The following is a 23039-nucleotide window of genomic DNA, read 5'->3' as shown; positions in this document are numbered from 1 at the left end:
ATTGTGCGTCACCCTGCATAGTTGCCGGCAGTAGTCGGCATGGAAATGGTCCGGATTCTCAGACCAAACCGTGGGGGCCATCCATGCACCAGAACAGTGCCTTAACAGGATGAACCACTCAGCAGTCCCACTCATGGACCGCTTTTAAATGGATAAGGAAATAATGAATTCTGCAGACTGTACAGCTTGAGGCAGGGCTGCCCAACCCTGTTCCTAGATTTCTATTGTCCCGTAAGGTTTTTGCTCCAACCCTAACAAAGAACACCTCATTCTACAGCTAGAGCTCTCACAGAGCTGCTAATTAGTAGAATCGGGTGTGCCAAATTAGGGTTGGAGTGAAAACCTACAGGACCGTAGCTCTCCAGGAGCAGAGTCGGGCAGCCCTGGTTTTAGGTGAGCCTGGCACTCACCGTGTTAATCTTCCTCGGCAGCGGGACGGGCATCTCGCTGGCACTCGCAGGGGAGCCGTCGGCGTCGTCGCTCAGCTGTTTGGGAGACAGCTCCCCCTGCTGGCCGGAGGCCGGCTCCTCAGGCAGCGGCTGAGGCTTGGGCGCCACTTCGTCGGGGGGCGGCTTCGGGACAGGGTCGACGGCGGCGCCCGTCCCGGCGGCGGCGGCGGGCTTCGGGGGGACATCGGAGAGCTGCGGCTTGGGCGGGAGGTCCTTGAGCTGGGGTTTTGGGGGCAGGTCGCCCAGCTGAGGTTTGGGGGGTAGGTCAGACAGCTGGGGCTTTGGGGGCAAGTCGGAGACTTGAGGTTTGGGGGGAAGGTCGCTTATTTGGGGCTTCTCCGCCGGGGGGGCTTTTTGGGGTGTCTCCGCCGTCTGCGGAGGCTTCTGGAAGGGTTCAGGGGGCTGGCTCGGCTTGTCCACGGACGGGAGATGGATGGTGTCGATTTTCCGCAATGCCACTGAAAGAAAGAGATCCAATCAAAACGTCTGCTATCCATCTTCCTCTTCATTCTCCAAAAATAGCCTTGTAACACACAAGCAAATTTGTATAATGTGGCTCATTTTCTTAAGAATTGTATTTTTCAAACGGATGTTGTGAATTCACGCACCTATGTAATTGAACCTATTTGAGTTAAGTACTCATTGTTTTTTGTGATTATTACTATTATAATGCTTAAAGCTGAAGTGTATTTTGTTCTGCGTCATATGAAGGGGCTCAATTTGAAGCAAAAAGAGATGGTGTACCTTTCTGAGGTAGTTTGGGAAGAACCCTTGGACCAAGTGTAGATTTTGTGTTACTGGAAGTAGCACTGCAAAAGTTACAAGGGAGAAATCCATTAAGTGCCCTTGTCAACGTAAACCAAAACAAACAGAAATTTGAAAATATTCTTTTTTTTGCCTTTTTTTGGATGCCTTTTGTACCTTTGCTGCTGCGGAATGCCCTCAAACTTGCTCGCGGGGGACGTCCTGTTTGTGGGAGGGGGAGTGGAGTCGTTCCCTGTAAGTGTCACAGCAACAGGAGCTGAAGACTGTCTGTTCTCCAGCTGTAAAACTCACAGCATCAAAAGACAACAACACACCACAGGCTATTCCCAGGGGCATATGGAGAGGGACTCGGCAGGATCAGTTCCATCACTTGCACAAACGCACTGACACCGACCAGGAGACTTGGGAACCTCGGAAGGTCACATTACATGCAGGGTTTGGACACCAAAAGGTGAGGGTCTGAGGAATAGAGAGGGGAACGCTGGACTGAGCCGCCCGTTAGCTGCGCCGAGCAGCCCGTTAGCTGCGCCGAGCAGCCCGTTAGCTGGGCCGAGCAGCCCGTTAGCTGGGCCGAGCAGCCCGTTAGCTGGGCCGAGCAGCCCGTTAGCTGCGCCGAGCCGCCCGTTAGCTGCGCCCGAGCCGCCCGTTAGCTGCGCCGAGCCGCCCGTTAGCTGCGCCGAGCCGCCCGTTAGCTGCGCCGAGCCGCCCGTTAGCTGCGCCGAGCCGCCCGTTAGCTGGGCCGAGCAGCCCGTTAGCTGGGCCGAGCAGCCCGTTAGCTGCGCCGAGCCGCCCGTTAGCTGCGCCGAGCCGCCCGTTAGCTGGGCCGAGCAGCCCGTTAGCTGGGCCGAGCAGCCCGTTAGCTGCGCTAAAGGTCTGGCTCTTACTTGCCAGCTAATGGCAGGGATTCTGAGGGTTGAGAGTTATAATGACTGTCATAAGCAATGTGCTCAGGGAAATGGCAGTTCGAGTGTGTTTTCTGAGAAACCTGACCACTCAACGAGAAAGCAAGGCTACCCAGGATTAATTCTGGCACTATATTCATTCTGTTCTTTTTTGTGGACCAGTTTAACAGGAAAAAATATAATAAAAACTAAATACAGAACTGCACAGTGAAACCTTCATTGTTAATTCAACTCTAACAAGTCTTTTTTGGCCACTTGTACTCTGGAGATTTTACTGTGTAGAGGATTTGGCATCCACTAAAAAACAAGATGGACAACAAAAAAGACAAGAGACAAACGGACACTCTGAAAGAGGGAGAGGAGGTCCACTCCCGGGCGTGTCCTTTGAGAGGAGAGCCTGCCTTTCGCACCGACCAATGGCCATTAGTCACCCGCCCACCAATGCCATGGCTTACAGCACCTGCCACATCACCATGGAAACAGGTTTGCGGCAATGAAACGCGAGAACACTTTAGCCATCACGGATTTGTTTGTTTATCGTTTGTAAAGTGCAAGCAACGTATAGAGGACAACTTAGATTGTGAAAGAACCAAAAAAATGTTTCGGCTTCCAAAAAGTCTCATTCTAATAATACCCACGGGCTATAAGACTTATGGAATTCGCAGTTTTCAAACTGAGTTTTGTGTCCTCCCAAAAACAGAGTTGTTCTCCGCTCATTGGTTGTACAATCAGAGCATTTACAGAAAATAACATTTCACAGCATTTAACGTAGACATTGTGCTTCAGTGAGCACCCCCCTGACTTCCTGTTTCTTGATTAATGTTTTAAAAAAGTTTTTTATTTTTTTCTTTTCCCCACCTGACTCACCCCAGGGGATCCCACCTCTACTCTGGGGGCCGTGAGGTAGCGGGCTGGGCGGGTCGGACAGGGTGCGTTTGTGTCCAGGGGGAGGGGGCGGCGGCCTCTTCTTGGACAGGGTGGAGCTCCCCCCAGGGGTCTGTGAGCTCAGAGGGAGGGAGGAGGGAGGGCCGGAGGAGGAGGAGGAGGAGGAGGGAGCTAGAAGAGCGACAGATACAACACAGGCTGTGATTGGACAGGCTACCCCCAAAGGGCCAACCAACCACACCCCTGGGGGATGGGGATGAGGGCTCTAGACCTCGTCTGTAGAGAGGGGCGTGGCCAAGGGTTAGGAGGGGGTGTGGTTAGGGTTTACAGGGGGAGTGGCTCTCATCTCCAGGGTCGGCCTCTGCACCTTTCAGACTGGTGGGACACGTGTCCACCAGACATCGACAAAACCGACGGCAACACAAAATCGCACATATTCACACATTAAAACCAGCACAAGACATGGGATAGGGCAATGGGTAAAACTTGAATAAGGTGTGAAAGACACAGCCTTAAGACACAAATCCTGAACCTCATTAACTCTTCAAATACAATGCAATCACTGTTCACTGTAACCAGGAGTAAAACACCAAACCTTGTCCCTAGAGAGCCATGGGGCCTTTTTTTCCCCCCTCTTGAAAATCAGAAACAAGTACAGACCAAAAGAAATTAGGTGAGGTGCATTAACCGCGTAATCGCCCATTTTAATTGGCCAGTTAAGTGTGATTAGTAACAAGGAGAACCAGCAGACCCTTGTGCTTCTTCAGAACAGGGTTGGGGGCCCCCTGCCATAAAATATAAGGCACACTGATGCCAAGAGAGCAGGATGCCAGTGAAGTGAGCGGATTGGTGTCTTCAGTGCCTGTAACTAAGCAACTCTAACTCTCTACGGTCTTCCATCTCAGCTGACATGTAAACCAGAATAGTGTTTACACCTACTGGTGCCAAACTGGACAGTTCCATAGAAACAGAGTGGTTTCGTTCCTGTGGACGCATCAGTAGTCCACCTAAACCAAATTTGGATAACCCAGATTGTAAACTTAGCATGTTGCTAGTGTTTCTCCACCCTCACAGCGAGAGTATAAGAACCCTGCAGGCTAGGGAGGCAGGGATGTAGTTGAGGAAGTTGAGTGCATTTTACAGGAAATGACACGTGGAGATGTCACACCATAGGCCAGCTTAGAGAGTGCAAGGAGGAAACACTGAGCAGCTGAGCAAGCGAGAGTTAGACCCATCAGGCTCGACCGGGGCCTGACTGTAGTCACGCAGGGAATTCTGGGAAAATTAAACCAAAACAGCATACAGAATGACCTCCTGCGACGTGTAGGAGCCAGAGCTAGCAGGCTAGCAGGCAGATAAGAGGGAGCTCAGCCAGGAGAGAAGGGATTACTGTACATTCACTGGGGGGGGAGGGGGGGTTGTGATGGGGGCGGAAGTGAACGGCATTATGGGAAGGGATGTTTAAATATGAAAAAATATAAAATAAGTGATAGTCACTGCTGATGCACGGCCGGGAGCCGGAGAAAGTGGCGTAGTGTGACGCTGGAGAGCCAGAGAAAGCCAGAACCGGCACTGTCAGGAAAACAGAGAGAGAGAGAGAGAGAGAGAAAGGGAAGAGAGAGAGAGAGAGAGGGAAACAGGGAGAGAGAGAGGAGAGGGGAAGAGAGACAGAGAGCAAGAGAGAGGGGGGGAGGGGAAGAGAGAGTTAGTGAGAGAGAGAGAGAGTGAGAAGGAGAGAGAGAGAGAGAGAGAGAGAGGGGGGGAGGAGAGGGGGGAGAGAGAGAGAGAGAGAGAGAGAAACAGGGAGAGAGTGAGAAGGGGAGAGACAGAGAGAGAGAGAGAGACTGAAACATATGAAGGGTACGTAGAGTAAACCCAGGAAAGGGGTTTTTGTTGGGCGCACCACGTGAACGTCAAAGGCCAAACCAAAAGTCTAACCACACCTCTTTCACAGTACGGTGGGGTCAGACTTTCTACTCTGTCCTAACAGTCCTGTCAACCTCAAGAAACTTTCAGTTTCCTTCTCAATCAGAATTTAAACCTGTTTGAGAAATGGCGCAAAAAAAAACCAAAAAAAAAAAAAAAACACTTTTGTGAATCTGCATACGTCGGGCGAGATAGAATTTGGGGTGTTCCGTGGAGCGTGACCCCGCGCTTGCGAGGAGACGCCGGTCATCTTCGTCTTCATCGGAAAACAGCCAAGCCGAAGCAGGAACACGAATAGAATATATGTAACACCCGGGGTCTGGCCAGTGCGCCGAAGATCCGTAATCTTGGGCGGGGGCGCGGTTATCTGATCCTCCGGGGGCCCGAGGCGGCGGAGCGTGTCCTCTTAGCGCAGCCCCCGCCCCCCTCCCTGCCCCCCCCGCCCCCTGCCCCCCGCAGCAGCCCTCGCTCCCCCTCTCCGTCTCACTTTCGCGGGGCCCGCAGTCACTCATTCCTGAAGGTCCTTATGTAAGCGGTCATTAGCGGCGCCCTCCTTCCCGCTCCCGGCGATGAGGCGCATTCCTCGGCCGGGCGTGTTCGGCCGCGAGAGAGCGCGCGCACAACCGATTGCGCAACCGGGCACACGGGAGCTCGTAGCCCGGGGATACGGTTTTTTTTTTTTAAAATTTTAAAAAAACGGCAGTTAATAAATATGTGATTGTGGCTGTGTGTGTGTGTGTGTGAGAGAGAGAGAGAGAGACAGTGTAGCTCAAAAATGAAATGCAGTAAACAGAAAAACAGAAAATTTGAATCAAACCTAAAAAACAGTGCAGTGGAATGAAACCAGAAAGCGGTACTTTGCAGAGTTTAGTAATCCGCCAAGGGAAGTCGAGCCATGTGAGGTTTAAAAATAAAACCGTGCAAACAGGAAACAGAATAAATAGAACCCAGCAGAAGAAAGTGTCATAGAGAAAGAACGGAGAACTATGCTGCGTACACCTCTGTAATCTGAGGGAAGCCAAGCTGAACAAAATCACTTTAAATCTAAATCATATAATCATACACCTTACTCACAGGTGCAAGGAAAGCAGGTTAAGCCTGGCACCATTGGGCAAACAAGGCCTTTTTTTTTTTTTTTTTTCTGATGATGACAAGCCACAACCCAGAATAACCATATTTGGACACATGTGACCTCTGATTGGACGTCTACCATCCACTGACTCCACCCACAAAGAAACAGAGTTATATCTCAGAGAGGAATCAGGATATCACACAAACAGTGTGTGTGTGTGCACGCATGTATGTGTGTGTGTGCGTGTGTGTGTGTGTACATGCGTGGGTGTTTGGGTGTGTGTGTGTGTGTGTACATGCGTGGGTGTTTAGGTGTGTGTGTGTACATGCATGGGTGTGCGTGTGTGTGTGTGTGTGTGTACATGCGTGGGTGTTTGGGTGTGTACATGGGTGGGTGTTTGGGTGTGTGTGTGTGTGTGTGTGTGTGTGTGTACATACGTGTGTGTGTGTGTGTGTACATGCGTGGGTGTGTGGGTGTGTGTGTGTGTGTGTACATGCATGGGTGTTTGGGTGTGTGTGTGTGTGTGTGTACATGCGTGGGTGTTTGGGTGTGTGTGCGTGTGTGTGTACATGCGTGTGTGTGTGTGTGTGTGTACATGCGTGGGGGTGTGTGTGTGTGTGTGGGTGTGTGTGCATGCGTGGGTGTTTGGGTGTGTGTGTGTGTACATGCGTGGGTATTTGGGTGTGTGTGTGTGTGTGCATGTGTGTGTGGACACATGCGTGGGTATTTGGGTGTGTGTGTGTGTGTGTGCATGTGTGTGTGTACACATGCGTGGGTATTTGGGTGTGTGTGTGTGTGTGTGTACATGCGTGGGCGTTTGGGTGTGTGTGTGTGGACATTTCAGGGGACGGTTAACCTCACCTTTGCCGGCGTTCCTGGGGGGCAGCGGGGGGGCGTCGACGGTGGGCGAGGTGGGCGAGTCGGTGGAGGGGCTGTACGTCTGATTGGTGAAGGCCCCGTAGGAGAGCCGCTGCTTGTCGCGGTGGGCGGAGTAACCGGGCAGGGACAGCTTGTCCTGGGGGGACGGGTGGCAGAAGCTCTGGGGGCGGGGGGAGCGCTCCTTCTTAATGGGGCTGGGCTGCGGGGGGGGGCACAGGTGAGGGAGAGGGGGCACAGCTGTTAATCGGGCGCTACAGTTCCGTACCTGCAGAGAGCACGCTCAGGTCATGGTGGGGGAGAGCAGGGAGGGGCTCTTTCGCTGTGTCAATAAACTGCTCAGTCATTTACCGACACCATGACAGCCCTTCCTGGCTCTACACTTCAGCTGCTGGTTAAGTGTGAATTTGGACTTTAACCTACTCACCAGAGGGCACATAAGGCTGTAAAGTGTGTACGCTGGACTGTGTTTGAGCTCTAAAATGAGCTGGGTTTCAGGTTGCGTAGGTGTGTCTGTATCGCGAGGGGGCATGTTTGAGATTGTGTAGGTGTGTCTGTATCTCAAGAGGGCATGTTTGAGATTGTGTAGGTGTGTCTGTATCTCAAGAGGACGTGCTTGGAACAGCCGAACGGGCTGGGCTGTGCTTTGTTGGGGATGAGTATTTTTTTTTTTTTGGTCGGTATATCAGGGTTGTGGGCGGGGCCGAACCTTGTCGTCGAGGTCGTCGTCGCTCTCGTCGATCTCCTCCAGGCGCAGGTTCCACTCGTACTCCACGTGCACGTGAGGGTTGAACTTCCCAGCGGCCACCTCCACCAGCTGGAGGAAGAGGCAGCGCACAACAGTTACAGTTACAAAGTCACTGTGACATCACTGACTCTCCATGGGCTTGCTGAAAAGAGTTCTTGAAGCCTGGGAAATGTAGTTCATGGGCACCGCCATGTTGTACAAACTGGGGCCAGACTGCTCACTCCAACCCTGCCTATCACATTCTAAAGGCAAAATTCAACATATAACACACTACACTAATTAGCACAAATTAATACTATGCTAAGACACGTTAAACAATTATTTTCTCATTTTAATTTATTTCTCTGTATTATATACTCTTTAATGCAAACAGAGGCATGATAATTTAACGTTTTTTTTTTTTAAAAGCTCAATCAGTACGCCTGAAGGCCATTTGTAGTGACAACAGGATTCCTAAACAAAAAGCTTCTAGGAATGGGGAAAACTTGGGTCTGTAAGTATTCCTAAAAAATCTGAATGATATTTAAAAACAAGACTATGCCATACAGACCCAAAGACCCAGCCCTCTGTAAATGAACATTCCATTGCTTCCAGAACACAATTAAGTCGGGCTACGACATGCCGGAGCAGCAGCGCAGAGAACCTCAGGAATAAAAATGCAGCGATCGCTGGCCGTTAATAGGCGAGTGGGCGAAGCCACACTGGACTATATTTCCCGCCGTCACCTGCGCCGCGCGACTCTACTGCCGCGAGCGCAAAATTACGCGCATTCATCAGCCAAACCGCCACTTCGAACTGGCTTTCAGAGTCCCGGCCGTTCTCTGCTGTGGCCTGTAGGAATGTTTGGCTGCCATTGCCACCTTGTGGAAGTACACGGTACTGCTCTTCCAGTTGCCCAAGAAGAGCACAACCCTTGAAAAACAATCATTTTCTCTCTCTTACTTCACAAGATATTCAGTTAAGTATTTTGTGTATTAAATAAGAGAAACCTGTTAGCATTACGGCTCTGATCTAAAAGGAAACTTAAGTGAAACTAAGGTGGTGGCACTCTAAATTCACACTTGTAATATATATAATGTATAAATATAATAATTGGCCCTGGAGCAAAATATCGAATACAAAGCTTAAATCAAAGCACGATTCTACTCTGAAAATAGCTCATTTTTATTATATGAGCTTTGGAGCCACAGCTGCACAAATCATCTTCATTAGAGTGTTTAATCATTTTTGGTGCTGAGAACAGCTGAATGAGGCCTTTGGGCCTCTCATGTATCTGTTCAGACAGGAATAAAGCCATACCGGTTCTTCACACTGGGAGTTCTTCAGTCTCCTGGCAATGTCCAGCGCAGTCTCCCCGCCCTGATTGGCTGAAAGAACAAGCAAGGTCACGTGTGATTGGCCGATCACATGCACTACAGATCTTGTCTCTTCTATCTACTGTGTTCTTGTGGATTCTGTGCATGCATGTGTGAGTGTGAGTGTGTGTGTGTGTGTGTGTGTGCGCGCAAGCATGTGTGAGTGTGCGTGTGAGTGTGTGTGTATACGCGTGTATTTGTGCATGTGGGTGTGTGTGTGTGTGAGTGCGTGTGTGCATGTGCGCAAGCATGTGTGAGTGTGTGTGTGTGTGTGTGTACGTGTGTATTTGTGCATGTGTGTGTGTGTGTGTGAGAGTGAGTGTGTGTGTGTGTGTGTGTGTGTGTGTGTGTGTGCATGTGCGTGTGTGTGTGTGTGTGCATGTGCGCAAGCATGTGTGAGTGTGAGTGTGTGTGTGTGCGTGCGAGTGTGTATGTGTGTGAGTGTGAGTGTGTGTGTGTGCGTGCGAGTGTGTATGTGTGTGAGTGTGAGTGTGTGTGTGTGCGTGCGAGTGTGTATGTGTGTGAGTGTGAGTCTGTATACAGTATAAACTATTCTCTCACTGATGTCGGTGGCTGGCTTGCCCCTCAGCAGCAGCTTCAGGCACTCGGGCTTCTCATACAGGCAGCAGTAGTGCAGGGCCGTGTTCCCCCTCTCCGTCTGCTTGTCCAGGTTCCCACTGCAGTGCACACATGCACGCACACACACACACACACACGTACACACAGACAGACACACACGTGCACACACACACAGACAGACACACACGTACACACACACACACACAAACATGTATACAATCGCACGCACACACGCAGACACAGACGCACGCACGTGCACACGCACGCATGCGCACACACACGCACACGCACACACACACACACACACACATACACACAGACAGACATACACACACACGCACACACACACACACACACACACCGGTTGAGGAGGCATCCTCACGTCCTCAAAACCACCCTAAATCACATCTGGCAGACGCTCTTACCAAAGACACCGCCACAGTGAACAGAGTAAGCGCGCGTAATGCAATAACAGATTTTACAGGACAGGTTCAGTACGACAAAATCTAATAGAACGCTCAGCCAATCTGGTAATCCTATATCTATTCAAATCCGTATTTGATTAGAGCTAAACTGAAGGCTCTGCAGTCTCCCCAGAGGCCGGATTCCTGCTGGCTTTGCTGCATCACTGAATCAGCAGTGGAAGAGAGTTTAATACTGTAAAAACTGCCATGATTCAATTTCCCCTCCGCTCAGTCACTTCTGCGAAGCGAAACGAGGTAGAAAACAGGCCTCTGGCGACTCGGAGAGTTAGGGAGGCCCAGCGCCGAGGCAACAAGTCCTTACAAACAGGGAAACAATTCACTCTGCGTGAAGCACTTCATTCCGATCCCCGCTGGCAAAGTAAAGCTTAGAATGCTTACCCAAACAAAACCAACACAGACGAATTTCATTAATATAATAGAACTTGTAATATAAAACAACACAAAATTACATTAGCCCCTTGATGAATAGGTTTTTTTTTTTGTCAAATTCTTTTTCCCAAAATTCTTAGCCAGTGTTCTAGAACTCCATAGCTCCCAGTTACCAGTAGCGATTGTTACATCATCAGCATTAGAATGTTCAGATAAGAACATTCTAATCACATTGTGACCTCACATCTTAAAGGGTTCAATAATTTGAACAGCAATTAAACCAATCACACCTATAAGCAAAACCCTGCGTAACAGTTTAAGACGTTAGTTTTGTCTAATGGCGACTCCAGTCTCGGTCTGAGAGTGAGGTATTACAGACTGTGCAGTGCCTGTTTTAAACGGTCACGCACCGGATCCTGAGTTTCCAGCGCTACCATTCGCTCACTCCTGGCACAAGGCCGCAGCCCAAACGGTCCAGATGCCAAGCGCATCTGGAGGGCCAGGTGCTGAGGGGAAGGGAAACTGGCCTGGCCCCGGCCTGACCCCATTAAACCGGTCGCCAGGCCCCTCCCACCCCACTCAGCTCATCTGTCATCGCCCACCCCACTCAGCTCATCTGTCATCGCCGACCCCACATCACCCTCTCAGCGACTTTTAACTCAAGCACAAAAACTTAGATAAACTACAAAGCAATTTCTGTTTTCTCTGCAACAATGCATCGTTTCTCGCAGAGGGAGAGGTCTGCGATGCAGCTCTGAAACGGTGGTTTCGGTTCTCCATCTGGGCTGAATATGTTCCTCTTTTTCCTCACGAAAACCTAACACTAATACCTGTTTCTCGGTAAGGATTAGTGCAGGACTGCTCTTACTGAAAATCTACCAGACTCTTAACGCAAAAATATTATGCATGCAAGTCCACCTGAGACACACAGTAAACAGAGTAAACTAATGAGAGCACCATCACAATAAATATTGCCAACAGAGTATAATGGGGGGAACTACCACTATTTGACCAATCAGACAGCCCCATGTGCTAGCCTGCCCAATCACCTTTCCCCAGCGCTTACCTGTTCTGTACCAGGAAGTCGACCAGGTGCAGGGAGGTCTGGTCCGCTGTCCGCACAGAGAAGTGGAGCGCAGTTTCTCCAGGTTCCTGTAGGGGGCGATCACAAAAAAGGACAAGCTCAAGATGAAGTTTTGGAAGCAGTCTGCAGTCATTGCACCACCTGCATTGGCTAAGATCCAAAATACTCCTTCGGCCATTTCCTCTCATTAAAACTGATTTAGGATCACAGCTCATCAAGCAACAAGTGATGTAATAGAATCAGCGTTGCCAAGGAGAGCTGGAAACTAGTTACGAAAGAGTACCCCTTATGGGCTTTATCACATAAAAAGATTCCATTTGCTCTACAGTGGCCAGGGTTGTCCTTCAAATAGTGATTGCACAGCTCTCCCTGACAGCTTTTCCATATACAGTACAGTCATATATGGAGGTTAGCCTGATCCTAAACTTCAATGCACTGATGCTACGTCAGTTTTAAAGTGCAGAAGTTGATCGCTGTTTCCAGTTAATTCTCCATGTGGATTCAGGCCAACCTTTTTATGTCGATTCAGGCACATTGCACCTGAGATAACAAGAGACACCAATTTTATCTACAACATAAACACGAGGAGAACAACGGGCTTCTGTGTTTGTACATGCAGAAAATATGTATTACCATTTCCTGCTGGTCAGGGCACATTTCATGATGAAGAAATGGGTTACACCAGACCAAAGTGTGCTTCACTGCACTCCAGTTATTATGCCAATAAATCAAAATGACAAAAAAAAACTGCACTGCAATTACCTATAACAATCGGGGGAAAATTCCCATTTCATTTTCTCATTTCCCACAGAGGATAAAAGCTAATGCGCCCTCAATATTTAAAATTCACGTTATTGGCCCACTGGGCTACATTACCGCCTGCGATTGTTTGGGGGGGGGGGGGGGGGGGGGGGGAATACATGCACTGCAGGCCTGTGTGTGCTGATTACAGACCAGTCATGTAAATTAAAATCCATAGGAAGCCATTTTGATCGGGAAATGAGCAAAGAAGTTTCCGGTGAGAATTCCCTAGTGATAAACGCCTGGCGCACACCTGGCTGAGAGTCTTACAGTATATGCTGGCCTTTCATTTTGTATTTTGGGAAAGGGTATTATACAAAGTTCCCTAAACACAAATGCTATTTGCTGTGATGAACTGAATCCCACAGCAGGCACCACTTCTGAGCCCAGAGAGAGCGGTTACTCCAGTAAATACAGCTACATAATGGACAAGGCAAGCTACGCGGGTGGAATTCCTATAGCTTAGCAGCGCCGCGAGTGGAATTCATGTAGCTTAGCAGCACCGCGAGTCACTTGGGTGAATGCACGGGGGAAACAGCGGCGGGTAATACAGCATCTCTGATGCTGATTGTACCGAGGTCAAGCCAAGCACCAGGGCAGGGTCAGGCTGGGTGGGGCATGGTGGGGAGGGGCAGGAGTCAGGACTAGGGCAGGGTGGGGCTGCAGGGCGGGGCGGGGCGGAGCTCACCAGGCCGGTCTCGGGCAGCGGCTCCATAAGCTCCACCCCCTCGGCGTAGACCTGGACGAGCGCCAGCAGGTGGCGGGACTTCACGGCGTCGCACAGCTCGCTCATCTTGGCCGCCGCGGAGACGCAGTTCTTCCGGGCGAACTTGTGGTCCACGTACTTGGCGTTGATGAACTCCTTCCGCACCGTCCTAGGGTGGGTGGGAAGGGGGGAGCGTGTGAAATTAAGGAGGTATGAGTCACTAATCGGAGAGCGAACGCCCACTTTTTATCTCCGCTGGCAACGTTACAAGCAAGACACCTACGGCAATCCGTCCATATGCTACCGCCTGAGCGCGGGTAATTATTTACAAACTTACGGTAACCCCACAAGTACAACATGACTCAGTCCTCATTAAGATACCCCGTAATAATACAAGATTTGTGTACAAAAACAAAGTAGGCAGCGCATACACAGTGAATAAACTTCAGCGTGTTTTAGAATTATTCACTCAAATGAATAAATTATTACTGTGTGCCTGAACCCTCAGCCTTATCAGTGTGCCCCTGGGGAAGGCCAAAATGTTGGCTAAATATTTTTATTATTTTTAAGACAACATTAATGTCACATGCCTTTGTTCAACATAAGTATAAATAAATACAACGACGACAGTATCCGCGGTAACAGAATGAACACTTCACTATTAGGTCCTCCTATACAACATATACGATACACACAACCAAAAGGAGAATAATATTTGTGTCAGTAGGTATCTGAAAATAAGACTAGTGTTTAGCTGCAGGTAGCATATATTAATATAACTGCCATTGCTGACGGCTGGTTTATGGACTCACTAAACTCAAAGTGCTTTTCTCCTTTGGGCAAAGGCTTCAGACCCTCATATAAACGATGTAAACGGCTAGATGTTCAGGCCTTTTAAAATCAGCCGCCAAGAAGCCCAACCATCTTTCTGCACTGGCTGCAGCTGTTTATTGCACCTCAGTCAGACAGAGCCCGTGTACACGCCCCTTCCTGAACTAACGAGGCACTGTAGATTTAACCCTTTGAACAGTAGGTTTGTTTTGGAATGTGTTGTCTAAAATTCTAGAATTGTCAGTGTTATAGAATTCCATTGCTTCCAGTTACCAGCAGTGATTGTTACATAAGCATTAGAATGTTCAGCAGAAGAACATTCTAATCACTGTGAACTTACGCCATAAAGGGTTAACCCTCTCTGAAAGGTACTCACATGTCGCTGGACGGGGTAGGCTTTGGTGAAGGACAGGGGAGGCTTCCTTCGAGAATTTCATTAAAACTAGCGTTTCCTATGTTCTTGGCCAGCTGCACAGGAAACAGCCACAGAGGATGATTAATAAAACACACACGCGCGCACACACAGGTACTTCCGCCAGCACACAAACGGAACAGAAATGTATGCAAAGAATTCTGAAAAGTAGCTTGCACATCCACTGACTTACTGGTTGACTAAAGCTAATATAAAAATGAATCTACTGAGTTAATTAAATCCGTGCACGTACGGATGGTTCTTCGATACAGCAAAGAATATTAATTACAATTAATGAGAGCTCTAGTTTGTGATAAGCTGATGTGTATATCTAATATCTTAATCCAACATTTACTGTCCTACATATAACCAATATAGCATGAATAATAATGTTACTATATGGAAAATGAACAACGGAAACTCACCAAGAGTTCAGAAGTTCCCAATTTATCGAGCTCCATGGACTGGATGCGTGAGATGTGCACCCCCATTTCTCTGTGGATGCCGGAGCACTCGATACACGTCAGGATCCCCAAGTTGGTTGACAGCCATTTTGGGTCTGAAAAGAATGAAGGAGCAACAGGAATGTCCCAAGAGGAAACTCTTATTGCCTTATATAGGATTTCATAACCCAAGCCTCTCTCAGTAATGTTAAATATGTAAATACCAAATATTAAAAATGCACTGCCTACCATCTGGGTTAATGGTTCTTGCTCATTCCGACAATTGAGCTTCTCCTCCCTAACTCCCCAGTGGTGGAATGAACTCCCCATTCCCCAAACCACTTGATCACTGCCCATTTTCTGCCGTGGTCTGAAGACGCATCTGTTCAGACTCTGCCTGGACTAACTTTAACACTATTCCTCTGCAGTGTTACTCCCAATTTCAGATCGTCTTATATCACTTGTGTCCTTGTATCTTGATCTTCTAGCACTTTCATGTTATACTTTTATCTTCATCTAGAACTTTTTTGTTTCACTTGTACTTCCTGCCTCTCACTCAATGCATGCTGGGATAGGCACCAGGACCCCCATGCGACAATGCCCATAATAAGCAGGTATAGATAATGGAGGGATGGATGACCAGGGCAGGTTTGTAGGTGCGGTCAATAACTGGTCTTCTGACAATTATATGTATGTTTCTGTGAGCCCTTGCCCAGTAGCACTTATGTAAGCTATTTACACTGGAAGTGAAGTGGGACAAACTTCAAAATGTCTCACAAGGCTCACCCCTGCAGTGAGAAGAATGTAGAAAATGTCTCGGCTGCTGGTCAGTATCGCATCACACATGCAGTAACATTTGTCAGACACAAGAGGGCGCATGATGCTCTTGGCCTAATGGCCTTACACCTGCAGCAACAAAGTTTGGATAGCGGCCACTGTATTTTCAAGACCATGCACTTCACGGACATTTTGAATGCATATAAAAGTGAAGCATATGTTCTTGAGATCGTAAATCTCTTAAGTGTTGGAGCATGACAGACCTGAAATATGTGAAAACTGTCACAGTCCATCAACACACCAGGGATGAGTCTTTTACACATTTGAGGAGTGATATTTCATTCACCACCAAGCTGACATAGCAGAAGTGAACACACAACACTCTCCTGTAACCTTGGTGATGCTGCAGCAACACAAACTTCACAATTTCAATGCTGTCGAACGAAAAACTGTTTGAACTTTCAATTCCTTCACTGGAAAAATTGGAGAGACAATAATTGCAAGTTATCTTCTATTTTCAGGCTTGTGCTCTATTCGCAAAAGACATCAGTGAAGGTGTAGGTAATCGTTATATAGAAACAAATGCTTTATTACCTGAAAGTATTTGATTTGATTGGCTAAAGAGTCCACACATCTTGCTTTTAAGGCCAATATTGGCTGCCGATTGAAAGGAAACCACAAATACCAGCAGCTGGAGCACGCAGCTGGAGTTTGACGCCCCTGCTTTAGGACAATGTCTTTTCTTGTTTTGTTATTTTTGTTTTTTTGTTTGTTTTGAGCTGAAACACGTTGACACTTCCTCCCCAGCTAAGAGGGCTGAATAAAAACTTAACAGAGCGCAGGGTGGACTGAAAAGGAGAGACATAACCAAACGAAAGGCAAGAATAGAAACTGAAATTGGCCGCTTCCCGGACATAATGAACGTTTAATCATTCTTCTATTGACCACTAGGGGGACACAACAACTTGATAAACAGGATGACGGTGTTGTTGCTGCAGTTCAGTTCAGTGGAAAACATTGCGCCATTTCGCCCCCTCTTTAGTTTTGTGCTGCATTCACAGAATATTTAAGCAGGCACGGAGGTCGGGATCAACTGACACAGCTGCGCGAGTCTTAATTTCGCGATGAAGAGAGTGCAGTGTTCTTTTTTGGTTTTGTTATTTTATTTTTTATTTTTAAACAAAACTCTGCCGACCCATCAGTGCGCAAGGACACTGCTTGAGGGAGGAAGAGAGTACGCGCTCGGCATCTATCCCTCGTTTCGTTCGCTCGCTCATTTGCAGTCCGCGGCGGGCTACAGTACGGCAGTGCTGACTCATCACCGGAGACGCAGCGGAAAAATACGCGAAGCAGAGACGGGTGGCAGCAGGTGACCTTTAACGCGAAAGGAGATTTATCTATGAGCGCAGAGCCGACATGCGTTTGGAGCGGTACCCGCGAGACTGCGGATTTAATTTAGGAAGGGCACGTGCCAAATCCCGGAGATGAGGCGCCTCCGTCTCTACGCCTGAATTAAACTGGGTACGATGCCACGTGACTCTGGTCAAGCGTAGCCCAAATGTTAAAACAGCAGAGAAAAAGGTGACGGTTCAGATTTGCTTATGATGTTTAAACAACTAATTTTTAAACTACAACATAGCACATAAAAGTATCTCGAAATTGTATTAGTAGGAACACTTGAGCGCATAATCACCAGCATTAATTAAACCTATTAATGTATCCTGCAGAGCAATTAAGGCCTGGGCAGGATGAAGGTCACCAAGCTCTAATATAACCATTAATTTATACTGAGAGGAGCAGGCTCTTTAGCTGCTGACCCATGGCCTGCTATGTCCAAATTAACATGTCACCCCTGGTGCATACTCCATTGCTCCATACCCACACACAAAACAGGAAGAGGTGTGTGTGTAAATGACAGACAGTAAAACATCTGGCTCCACAAAGGCAGTGTGTTTCTTTGTGCATTTCAACTGCAAATGTAGGCTTAACGTGCCAACGGTCTTCAAATCTGTCACTATGAGCATGTGCGTTGTGTTCTGAGGCACTGACACAGTGACACCGTACGGCTCGTCACCGCTGGAGGCCTCGCGTGTGAAACGCGCTCTGACCGAGGCTGTGGCGAGCGTGTGAACCGCCAGGACCGCCAGTGACCGAAGTGAGACGACCGTGTGGGCAGGTGGGGGACTGCTGAGTGGGGACTTTCTAAACTGCAAGGGAGAGGAAACCCACGTGTAGCGCTGGGTCAATTCTAAACCGCTCGCATCACCTTCAGCCACGTGCTGTTTTATTCTCGGCAGGAAGTCCAAAGCCACATTTTTAAGCCATCGCTTAAGAACATCCTGAGCCACGTCTAAAAAGGCACGGACTTAACTCTCTGAAGTTTTTTGAAATGTTTTTCAATATTAAAAGTTTCTAGAATACTCTAGAACTCCATTGCTTTCAGTTACCAGCAGTGATTGTTACATCAGCATTAGAATGTTCAGGCGAGGACATTCTAATCACATTTTTGTGACCACGTCCTTCAACAGAAATCCAGCGCTTTAGCATTTCAGCTGGATACAGGCTAGCAGGATAGCCAAAGCTCAGTCTGGTATCGTAAATAGCATGAGCATCTTTTACAGCTTCTGCCCTGACTGAACACATCAGTGTATTTATGATGCAACCGGTGTCTGGCTTCATGCACTTCCTTATCTACAACCTGTTTATTTATTTCTACGTGCATTCTTTTTGGAAAATTGTTAAGGCCCGAAATAAATTACTACTACTACTACTACAACCCTCTACTAAGTGCTTGGTAGAGGGTTGTAGATTGATTTGTCAGACCTTTGTATACATCATGTAATTACACTAATAAATAAAATGAACTAAGTAAGTTGTGATGTGAACGGATGCTCAGTTCTTGCGTAGACACCAGCGACGCGTGCATGCGCGTGCCCACCTGCAGCCCCGCAGTCGCAGCAGACCTCGTTGCCGGGCATGCGCAGCACGTCGTCGATGATGGCCTTGGCCAGGTCCTCCAGGCTGTCGTCCCCGGCGCTCTGGTCGTCGCGGAACGCCATGTTCAGGGCCTCCTCCTTGCTATTGGTCAGCACCGAGATCCAGCTGCAACGGGACACGCCCCCCCCATGCGTCAGTCACCGCCCGCTGCGCCGTGCGCCCCAAGCCGGCCCATGAAGGGGGGGGGGGGGGGGGCGCCCGAACCTCACCCGCGACGGCCTTTTCGTTTTTACCTCAGCGTGTCAGGGCACGAGCGCGCCAACCTGCTGCACTCACAATATGCCAATATCAGAATCCATATTCATATATTCATGTTTATATGAAAACAGTGATTCATGCATACGAGTACACAGCTTGTAAAAAAAAAAAAAATGGAAACAAGTGTTTGAATAATAAGAGGTGCTGGTAATCCTGTAATGGGGTACAGTGCTTTTTTTACTGGCATAGTTTGAGTGCACTCATACCCTTAGACCAGCTCAGTGTTAAAATGTTACTGAATACTGAATGAGCATCATCATCCCTCAGTGGTTTGAGGGACGTGACATCCGAGCAAGCGCGAGTTGATTGGCTATCTCTTGCAAGATTGGCGTCGTATTCCCCCTGTATAATTCCAGATGCTGGTAGTCTCTGCACACACAGACCATATTGGCCTCACACACTGTAACAGTGTTTCGCTGTTCACTACTTGTATATTTTTAACCTACAAATATGTACATGCATTATGCAGTACATGCAAATTCTTACAAATTCATTCTGTGCATGTCAACTATAGAGGCGGTTTTCTAAACATGTGTTCCCGCCCCCTCCAGGACAGCAGCAGTCCTAACTGGGGGGGGGGGGGGGGGTTGAAGTATAAAAGCGACCAATCAGGACGTAGCAGCGATGCAGCAGGACGCTAACAGACCGCACGCCCGCGCTCGGTCAGTGACCTTGGTCTACCCCCCCGCCCGGCCGGCAGCCGTCCCGCTCCCCCTGGGACAGAGGGGCCGTTTTAGGAAAGCGCTGAGTCAGCCTCTTTGCCCTGAGCGGGTCAATATTTCTTTCATAAAGCTGCTTTGGCCGGGGGGGGCCCCCCTGTCCCGTACAGGCTGATTACAGGCACTGCTGACACCCCACCCATCCGCATCCCCGTTCCCAAAGCGTGCCTCTAAAGACACAGCGCTCTCTCGTTTTTACCGCTATTTTCTGTGATTTATGGGTTTGGGCTGCAATCTTTAACTTGTCCTCAGCAATGAATTATTTATCCATTTTGTTTTCTTGCTGAAGTTGCCGCTGCGTTGGGTCCGGTCGTTTGTAAGATGTCCATTTATGTACTTGGGACGTCCCGCTTAAATTAAAGGGGGAAACAAAAATAATTTTTTTTTTTTTTTTTTTTTTTTTTTTTAAAACAGCACCAACTCTCCCGGCCCTAAACGTTCCCGCCAGACAGTAAGAGCAGAGCCCGGAAAAATCAAACCTCAGAAGCTCTTAGCTGGGATTAATGGCGCTGCAGCAGTGTGATGATAATACATCCTTTTATCTGTGAATATTTCCTCCAGAGGCCTGCGGCAGGTAAAGGTGGTTATATACGTCTGTTTCTACAAGACAGGGCCGCCACTGTTGTGTCTGCTGTGGATGTGTCTGGTGAATTTATCCTCGATACCCAGAGAAAGGTCTTGGTTGGGTTGTAGAAACCAAGCATTTGCAGCCATTCATTCACAAATGTACTTGGGCTGGCCTGGTATGACAAAATACCTTCCCTTGCTTTATTCAAATGTCATGAAACTATATTCACATAACTTAAAATTAATTTCAAATTCCAAGTTGTGCTTGGTCCATCTGAGTGTGTGTGTGCATATACTTTACTGGACATTTTTAATAGAATGTAGACTGAATGGGCTTTTTGCAGGACATTTAAATGGACAAACAGGAGTTCTGTCCCTGTGCCAGTCAAGATACCAAATCTGCGTGAGACTGACCTCCATTTTAAGGTTTCCTCTTTGGAGAGTGTGCGAAGCAGGTAAGAGCAGTCTGGCTGACCTCAATTGCACATGAAAAACTTCCAGAATTGCCACGGCAACAGGCAGACCACAGGTAATGCAATGCAGCACTTCTCCCAATTCAAAAATCGATAGATGTTTTTCCAACGTGAACGGAGTTCTCATTTTTACATCAACCAATTTTCTATAGGTCCTCTGAGGCAGTTTTATGAAAAATTAATCACAAGTCAAACCTTTGCAATAGCAGTTGCTGCATGTGCAACATTTGAGGGGGAAGCTAATTTTGGAGTTTACTGGTAAAAATCAAAATACTTTTTGACTAAAAAGTACTTTGAAATCTAACAGAAAAATACCTTTGCATATGACCTTGAATTTGGCTGCATGCTAATGCAGTCATGCTAACGATACTGCTGGGTGGCACGGGTGTACTGTGTGATATTGCGCTCCGTTCTTTTGATATCTGAACTGGATTATTTTCAGCGAGAGCCGTAGGGAAAAGACTCTCATTCAAGGACACCCACCCACTGCCCACACCGCAATACACAAAATACACAGACACACACACACACACACTTACATCACAAACTCTTGTTCATCTTCTGCTTGGAAGTGATACGTCCGATTATCTGCCGGGGAAAATTCAACAGGATAAACAATGAGGCAGGTTACAGTTCAGAAAACCCCTCCAGGGGTGTCAATCTCACTGTCTCCCCATCCATTTTACCCGTCTATCTATCCTACTGACCCCTCTGGCCTACATCCATCCATCTACATCATCCCATCCATCCATCCATCCATCTATCAATCAATCAAAGTGAGGAGCGGTGCCAGGGCGTGGCGGGGCATTGGGTGGACTCACGGGAAATGAGGTCGAAGCACTTCTTGTCCTCCCCGCTTGGTTTCACCTGGCAGGTGAGCAGGTTGAGTCTCACGGGCTGCCTGTTGGACTGGAGAGACACACACACACACGGGAGGGGGAGGGTTGATATCCATTCAGACCAGTTTAAACAGGATTTACACCATTTACACCCAGCTAAGAGCAAGTGTCCTCACAATGTTGCTGCCATGGAGTGGTGACGGTCTCACACTGACAAAACATTCCACTAGCATTGAGAGGACATTCTGCGTTAGCAGGGTAGCTGGTATTGCATTACTGCAGTACTGCAGACACGCTAATGGGATTTTTGCACGACAGCTAGCCAGGAGTCAGAGCCAGGCGAGTGACAGGAGGAGAGAGATTAACAGACAACAAAACACCCACGGCTTGTTTTTTTTTTTTTATCAATGAGGATTTTATCCATAATACCCTTAATATGACAACGCATTTGAGGAAAGAACTGTATTGGACTGCAAATCCCTTGAGCCGAAAAAAAAAAAAATCAAAGGTTTATTGAACCAACAGATATTGAAATGTTTCAAATCAGTCCTGCTGGCTCAGAGCATTTTCGAAAGAGAGGTATGTAAAGCAGACGTAAACACCAGAAAAGGTGTAAAGTCATTCTGGCGTGAGTGCTCCCACACAAAAGAATTAGGTTCTTCCAAAAACCTTCTCCCACAGCAAAGTCAACTACAGCTGAAGACACGGGGATCGTATGAGCACGCACTGCACTTGCAGGGACCCTCTCTGCATGGACGTACAGGTCTAATGCAGAACACCACCCCCCCCACCCCCTCCTCCTTTGGCCCTACTTGAGAAAACGCACCGCGCTCTCCCCTACAGCATAATGAGATAATAACTCCCACGCAGGCAATTACCAGGCCCGCGTTTTCGCATTACAACAGGGTCGTGCACCCGCTGGTTCTCCAATTACCCGCGCGGTGGCACCCAGACACCAGGAGGACAGGAGTCAGCGCCACAACTAAAAAGGCCATTTTAATGCCGTGTATTATAATAACAACAATTTTAAGGACAATAAAGTTCTCCCACACTGTCAGTGGCCAGCGGGAGAGGCCGTTCGAGCTCCTCCCTCTTCCTCTTGGTCGTCTAAACTGCCCCAAATGCTCCATCGATAGGGGGGGGGGGGGGGGGGGGGGGGGGGGGGGGGGGGGGGGGGAAACAAATTTATAGCCTATACCTTCTACTCATGAATTAATATGACAAGGACTGACAAAGAATAAATAATTTAATGAACGCTTTGACTCTTTAATGACTCTTTACTCCTGTTTTTTTTTGGTGTTAAACATCAAACTGTCACACAGCACCATATGTTATGTTCATTGCTGATTTGCCCTGTAAGAAATTGCCCCAAGGGGATAAATAAATTAGCATCGTATCGTAAGACAAACGTTTTTTTTTGTGTGTTTTTTTTCCTCCTCTCTGAGTAGGTAGATTTAGGAGTCCCAGAAGTCCTCTTCCCAGTCATGGGGCAGTCAATCCGAAGGTCAGTCAGAGGCAGGAGGCAATGTGTAGAGTCTTCACTGGACACAGTACAGGCCTGGAGACAGTCAGCGACCCCACACGCCCCCCTGCTGTCCAGCTCGAGAACTGCGCTCTGAAGGACGTCTGCGTGTCATACAGCAGGGCTGCCCGACCCTGTTCAGCCTAGTAGCTTTTTACTCCAACCCTAACAAAGCACACCGAGCTAGAGCAGGGCTGCC

General features: G+C 48.2%; 1 protein-coding gene across 8 annotated transcripts in view; it reads right to left on the bottom strand.

Moving 5' to 3' along the window:
* Positions 1-23039, bottom strand: part of asap1a (ArfGAP with SH3 domain, ankyrin repeat and PH domain 1a) — a 103844-nt gene that overhangs the window by 1639 nt on the left and 79166 nt on the right. For 3 of the 8 annotated variants that reach the window (XM_035429673.1, XM_035429675.1, XM_035429677.1), the window contains 15 exons: positions 21301-21388; positions 21019-21067; positions 18404-18567; positions 14671-14804; positions 14210-14301; positions 12985-13171; positions 11478-11563; positions 9540-9655; positions 8923-8990; positions 7585-7692; positions 6861-7077; positions 2975-3172; positions 1371-1446; positions 1194-1258; positions 411-907 (listed from right to left, as the gene is read on the bottom strand). In XM_035429673.1, the coding sequence (XP_035285564.1) occupies positions 411-907; positions 1194-1258; positions 1371-1446; positions 2975-3172; positions 6861-7077; positions 7585-7692; positions 8923-8990; positions 9540-9655; positions 11478-11563; positions 12985-13171; positions 14210-14301; positions 14671-14804; positions 18404-18567; positions 21019-21067; positions 21301-21388 (2145 nt within the window). Of the gene's footprint in view, positions 1-410; positions 908-1193; positions 1259-1370; positions 1447-2974; positions 3173-4498; positions 4574-6860; positions 7078-7584; positions 7693-8922; positions 8991-9539; positions 9656-11477; positions 11564-12984; positions 13172-14209; positions 14302-14670; positions 14805-18403; positions 18568-21018; positions 21068-21300; positions 21389-23039 lie in introns of all 8 variants that reach the window. The other 5 variants (XM_035429674.1, XM_035429676.1, XM_035429680.1 and 2 more) reach the window with 3 other exon arrangements.

Source organism: Anguilla anguilla, chromosome 8 (genome assembly GCF_013347855.1).
Source record: "Anguilla anguilla isolate fAngAng1 chromosome 8, fAngAng1.pri, whole genome shotgun sequence".
Classification (NCBI taxonomy): Eukaryota; Metazoa; Chordata; class Actinopteri; order Anguilliformes; family Anguillidae; genus Anguilla; species Anguilla anguilla.
The sequence above is the reverse complement of the archived record's forward strand: the minus strand, read 5'-3'. Positions and strand labels throughout refer to the sequence as shown.